The 6,516-nt window shown below is 31.3% G+C and overlaps 1 protein-coding gene across 1 annotated transcript in view; it reads right to left on the minus strand.

Annotated features, from left to right (window-relative positions):
• Positions 1–2,230: 2,230 nt before the first annotated feature.
• Positions 2,231–6,516, minus strand: part of LOC106464702 (T-box transcription factor TBX20-like) — a gene marked incomplete at its 3' end in the record, with an annotated part of 7,901 nt that continues 3,615 nt past the window's right edge. The window contains exons 3-5 of the mRNA XM_013924857.2: positions 4,574–4,738; positions 3,254–3,330; positions 2,231–2,379 (exon numbers count right to left, since the gene is read on the minus strand). Coding sequence (XP_013780311.2) covers positions 2,231–2,379; positions 3,254–3,330; positions 4,574–4,738 — 391 coding nt within the window. The remainder of the gene's footprint in view (positions 2,380–3,253; positions 3,331–4,573; positions 4,739–6,516) is intronic.

Raw genomic sequence — 6,516 nt, forward strand, 5'->3', positions numbered from 1 at the left:
GAAAATATTTTTAAGACAATGTAATTAACATAATGAATGAGCTCACGCAACCGGTGAAGGGATTGTTATTTTCGTTCAAAGAGGCTTGAGCGCTATCGTGAGTAGTCTGCATTTTTCAGCCAATATAGTTAGATATAGATGTGGGTTACAAGTATTTCACCAGATTACCTTCTCTTCCGATCAATCCTCAGTTAAAATTTGAGCTTCAAAAACTAGTATTGGGATGTTTTTATAACGTTTCTCTGCTAATATACATACCACTGAAATAACGTACTTCGATACAGAAAATGTTTGATTACTGATTTGACACAACAAATTTGTAAAAAGATAAATCAACTAATAAAAACTGTTGAACGAGGATAATTAGTTCACCCTTGTACACATTGATTTCTGATAAGTGCTGAGTGAGGTATGATTGTTAAAATATTCTAGAAATAACTTTCCATAATGTATTCTTAAGCTTGTGGAACAAGGTTTTTAAGGGTAGTTAAGTAATAACCAAATACTGTAAATATCCATTCAAAAATAGTGTGATATTTTCCATTTATATATATATATATATATATACGCATAAGTTAAAAATGACAACATTTTGAAAAACAAAATGACAAAAATTTTGAAATTCATTACGCAAATAATTAGACATGAAATATTATTATTTTACAACATCTAGTCAACAGAGTTTCATCCTCCTTTCTGATGGCTAAGAGACAAGTTTAAAGGCTTATAATGTTGAAAATCGAGTTTCGATACCCGTGGTGGGAAGAGCATGGATGGCCCATTGTGCAACTTTGTGCTTAACAACAAACAAAAAAACCTGTAAAGAAAACGAGAGCTTAAAATACTTTTACAGTTTTTTGCATTCTGTATATATTTTCTGAAATAGCTTAAAACATCGGTGACCTTTCAAAAGTATATTTTGAACAGGAAATTCATGAATAATTCTACTAGATCAATAAAGTTATACTCAAATAGAAATCACTATAAACAACTCTTATGTGTTTTAAATAATTTATAAAAGTTGCTTTTAGTGCGGAATTATAATCATATGAGAAATATCTTTAAAAAAAAGATAAAATATACGAAAAATTAAGCGCGATTAGAGAGATTTAAACAAGGATTGCAACACTTCATACTGTTATTCTTCAAAATTTTCCGTATACTAGCAAATCTTCAACGAGTCCTTTTATTAATAAATCATGATCAAAAACAAGTAAAATTTACTCACGTGTCAGCATGTTGAGGGCTAATTTTAATTCGCAGGTTTTGTTCAGTTATCTATATTCAAAAATATATGCATTACTATTCATATGTTGATTTTTCTTTCCCATGTTGGTACTTTGTTTTGTCGTGTCCTCTACATATTTTTTTCATAGTCACATTTAACCAGAGCATATTATAACAGGCAGAAGGTGTCGGTCCTTTGAAATTACAGTCAAAAATTAAAAATTTAGATTCTTTGTTAAACCACTGGAGAAATGCTATCTATACTGGTTTGTAACAAAAAAGCTATAAAGCATAAATCATTATATAATACACACACCTTTCTTCCGGACTGACATTAGTGGTCGCTCAAACAAAAACAAGAGTTGAAATAAAATCAAGTTTGGCAAGTATCTGAAATAAATCTAGCTTATCCACTTCTACATATTAACACGTAAAATCATTTCTTAATAAATCAACGAGTACAAAGTCGACTAGCCGTTATGTTTCGTTTGAAAAACATTCTGACACATTTTTAAACATTCCAAAATTACAATAAGTTGTGCCAAATGTAATTTGGAAGCATGAAGTGTTGAAATTATCTTTTTTTGAGTTACTTTATTTTCACGTTGACGTGCAAGAATGAATAACGTATTTACGTGACAAAGTTCCTTGCTATTTTCATCTTTCTGTATTACCAGATATCCTGCAGTCTAAAGGAATTTCACGTTAGAAGGAGTTAACTAATATGGAGAATATCTGTGAAAACAAAGTTGCAACACTGGATCCGATTGAGAAGCTGTTGAACGAACACGACGAGGAGAATTACAATAAAGTGGATAATAACTTGTCTCAAATCTAGCTTGTTGGAACTCTTCATCATTAGAAATCCAGTTGGAAAATAGTTGGGCAGACAGCCAATGAAAAGAAGGATGTAAACAGTTGGTTGTATTGGGCAAAGGAAGTTGAGGCATGAAGTGTGGACTAGAAGAAAAAAAACGATAGATATCTTTTTGGGTGATATTACTGTGAAATTCTGACGGATTCCACAAAAATGGTGGTCGATGAGGGAAGCTAAACGTCATTCTGTCTTGCAGTAGCATGCTGTCAGTTTCCACGTCCAAAAATGATCTTGATGGTGAACAAACACGTGGTATTGTAGCCTCAATAGAATCTCTGAGAAATGTCCAATCAGTAAAAGTAGTGAGAAATATCGCAAGAAAATAGAATGACTTTTAATTAGAACTGAAGGGAACAGGTAATTTTAAATCAATTTTACAAATACAGTAAAATTCATTCTGTTCCACAATGAGCAAATACAAACATATAATCATAGGATGATTAATAATTAAAAAATACCGCAATTTATCTTCAATACATTATAATTACATTTGAGATGTAATAGTATAAATGAATTGCGGGTTTTACCCGTAATCCTTATTCTAAAAGTAAATCCATAATTGTATTAACATTTAAAGCATTATTGAATTTTTTTTCTTTTTTTGAGTGTGTACATATTTACAAAGATCACGACCATTTTGAAAACAAAACAAACACGTTCATTAATCACATACACGTGTATTTCAAATTATATATCGTACAAATTACACCAAATTATACCTATTGATCAATTGTTATGCAGAAATACCAAGAAAATACACTTTGGTGATTTTAGACTTTAATATAATCCGATAATACATGTAGTTGAAATACCTAAGGTCTGCTATTCAAATGAATATAATGGTGTCAATAAACAAGAATGACAATTTTATCATGATTACCAACTTGCAAAGAAAGATAACTGAAAAAAACCCACAAAAATTTTCATGCTCTCAAACTTCAAATATAATAATAAAAAAAACTGTAGAATGTATTATCATATACCAAATTTTACAGTCCTGAAACATGTGAACGACCAGTAAACTATATAGTGAACAAACAAATTGTCATATGTTAAAGATGGTCCAGATGTAACAATATCGACATTTGAAAATTTAACCATTTTTCATTTAGTTTTTGACTTCATTCCCAATCTGTGTTTCCATCCTACCTTTCCATTTCTGTGATTCGGGAAGAATCCCTAAATCCCTTTGCGAAAGGATTGCTGTCGATCTTCAGTTTTGTAATCTGATAAAAAAAAAGTTTTATATATGTTTAATATTGCGTAGTCTAAAACATTCCAATTTCACAAATTCAAAATACAAAACGTTAAATTATCCCAGAATGGTAGATTTATAATCAGCCCCCCAGTAGCACAGCGGTATGTCTGCGGACTTACAACGCTAGAATCCGGGTTTTGATACCCGTGGTGGGCAAAGCACAGATAGCCCATTGTGTAGCTTTGTGCTTAATTACAAATAAACAAACAGATTTATAATCAAACATACGGATATTTTTTTAAGATAAATTCTTCACAATTGTTTTAATCCGTTCTTGTTCTTTTAAATACAACGATTAGAATAAAAAATGGAAAAGGAATTAAAAAATGGATTTCATTCCATATTACCGCTAAAGGTGTAATTACTCTCATAAAAATTGACTACACTGTAACCGTGGTAACCTTCACAGAATTGCGAAATTTTAACAATAATATTGTTAATAATTATATTACCGAAGTTCGTTCTAATGAAATGGTATATAATCATGTATTATACATCAATTTAATACATATTGTGAAAATATTGTAATAAATAGTAAAGTGTCTTTTTTTTTCTTGCGGAAAGCTACACAATAGGCTATCTGCGCTTTATCCAGTCCGGTGGAATCGAGCCCCAGATTTTAGCGTTGTAAGTCTTATACTTACCCATCAGGAGACAAATTATTCTTAAAAAGAACAAACTGTTAGAATAAACATTAATTTACGAGACACGGTTACTTGTTTGTTTTTTATAAATAAAACTATAAATGACGTCCTAATAAGTATATATTATTAAATCCTGAAATGATTGAATAACGATATAACTTTTATTAAAGAAGTTATACGTGCCTAGTATGTATATATTTTATTTTATATAAATAACTTGTAATTTATATGTAATAATAGTTTTTCGGTCATTAAAAAGAACTCATTCGGTATTGGAGAATGTATTAACAACGCTATGCCTCTATTATTAAACAACATTCCAAAGTACAACAATAACGCTATGCTTCTAATATTAATATTTGTTATTGTTAAGTATTTTTTAAAACGTAAACTGTAGTTAATTCTTGATTTTAAAATTCAATAAACTGAAATTAAGCACATCAAATATAAATAGATGTAAATGCTCGATAACAAACTACAGACAATGAGCCTAATTCTTAATGTTAAATACAACTAATTATTTCTAAAATTGAAGAACGTTTAATGACCAAAAACTTCATATCTTACCAGCTGGTTCTGATAAGCGGTGACAGCGATAAATGTCGTTTCTGGAAAGATGTATGTTCGAAACTCGTACGACTCCAGATCGGATACAGAAGATCTAAAGGAGTCGTAATCCAGCTTTACGAGATGTAATCTTGGCTGGTATTTGTGCATGGAGTTCAACACAATCTGTAATCAGTGACGTAACAGATGTTTATTTCTTCTAAACTTTATGAAGTACAGAGCTGTTTAAACATTAAACAGATTATTTAGTGTCGTTTTGGTTAAAACACGTCTTGACCAATCGTATTAGTCATAGGATTATCAGCTGTTCATGCTTTGATTTTTGTCATTTCCTGTGTGTTAATATGTTCAGTTGTTACAAAAAAGAACAACATACTTCAGTGTTACTATTTTTACGTCTATTACAAAAAAAATACTTCAGTGTTACTATTTTTACGTCTATTACAAAAACAGAATAATTTTATTACAAAAATAGAATAATTTAGTTACAATTTTTACGTCTGTTACAAAAAACAGAACGCTTCAATTACTATTTTTAGCCCCCCAGTGGCACAGCGATATGTCTGCGGACTTGCAACGCTAGAAACCGGGTTTCGATACCCGTGGTTGGCAGAGCACAGATAGCCCATTTTGTAGCTTTGTGCTTAATTCCAAACAAACAATATACTATTTTTACGCCTGTTACAAAAAATGCTTCAGTGTTACTGTTTCGAAACGTAATTGTAGATTTTTAAGAATGTTTTCATTAACACCAGAAATAAACGTGGTAGTGGTTCGAAGAAGAGCCATCCGTTAACTCGTTTCTAGTTTTATTTGTTTCCCAATCTATACAGCGTTTGTTTTTATTTCCTTTCTTTGGAAACTGAATAGTGATATTATGTAGTCTTAATAGGCCTGCGTCAAAAATAGGTACACTTTTCCTCTACTGAATTAAAGGAAACATATCGTTAGAAGTGATACGCGTAAGTAGTTAATATACTGAGTACAGTCAGTCTTAAATCAGTTCTTTTTCATAACACAAATAAAGATTGTTCAACTAAATAAAGAACTAAGTTGTACGTATTCAAAATCTAAGTTATCATTGCTTCTCACCCATGAAACACGCATTTCACTTAAGGAGAAAGTTAAACAGTGAGATGTTATCGCTCAAACATAGTCTCATCTAAAGTTAGATCAGGAAGTGAGTTTACTACACTAAACCAATTCACCAAGCCATCAATCAATCGAAAGCTATTTATTTAAATACCTACGTTATCCATTACTCCACTGGTAACGTGAATGGAAAGTATATATTGCATATGTTGTATTATCCAATCAAGATTTATACTGCAGCTCAGGTGACAAATTTAATTTACCGTTCTTATTCGGATCATACTGAACTTTCTTCGTAATGCTACTATATATATATATATATATATATTTCTCATGCGTGAGCTATTCAAAATGGACTTCGTGACAATTATGATATATAAACAGGACAAAGTGGGGCACGTGAGATATGATCTTACAGAGAACTGACTCATTCTCAACTTCTATGAATGTAGTTCACTCTTGTATTAGGTGGATTAATAACATTACAGTAGTATTCACTCTGATCTCATCTTTGTAGATATAACACTAGTTCCGTGTATGGGGTAGGAACTTTGGAGCAAAGCTAAAGTGATTATCTTGTTCTCTTCGTATACCCCCCCCCCCCCCCCACGTGGCACAGCGATATGTCTGTGGACTTACAACGCTAGAAACCGGGTTGTGATACACGTGGTGGGCAGAGCACAGATAGCCCATAGTGTAGCTTTGTGCTTAACAAAAAACAAACATATTATACGCACCCCATATAAGGTGTTACATGTGGCAATTTTCCCATCATTTAACACTCGTACATTTTAGTTTATAAATAAGATAGTGTTGTGATAAGTAGAAGATCTAATGATAAATAATTAGAT

The sequence above is a fragment of the Limulus polyphemus genome, unplaced genomic scaffold (genome assembly GCF_000517525.1).
Source record: "Limulus polyphemus unplaced genomic scaffold, Limulus_polyphemus-2.1.2 Scaffold1723, whole genome shotgun sequence".
NCBI classification, from domain to species: Eukaryota; Metazoa; Arthropoda; class Merostomata; order Xiphosura; family Limulidae; genus Limulus; species Limulus polyphemus.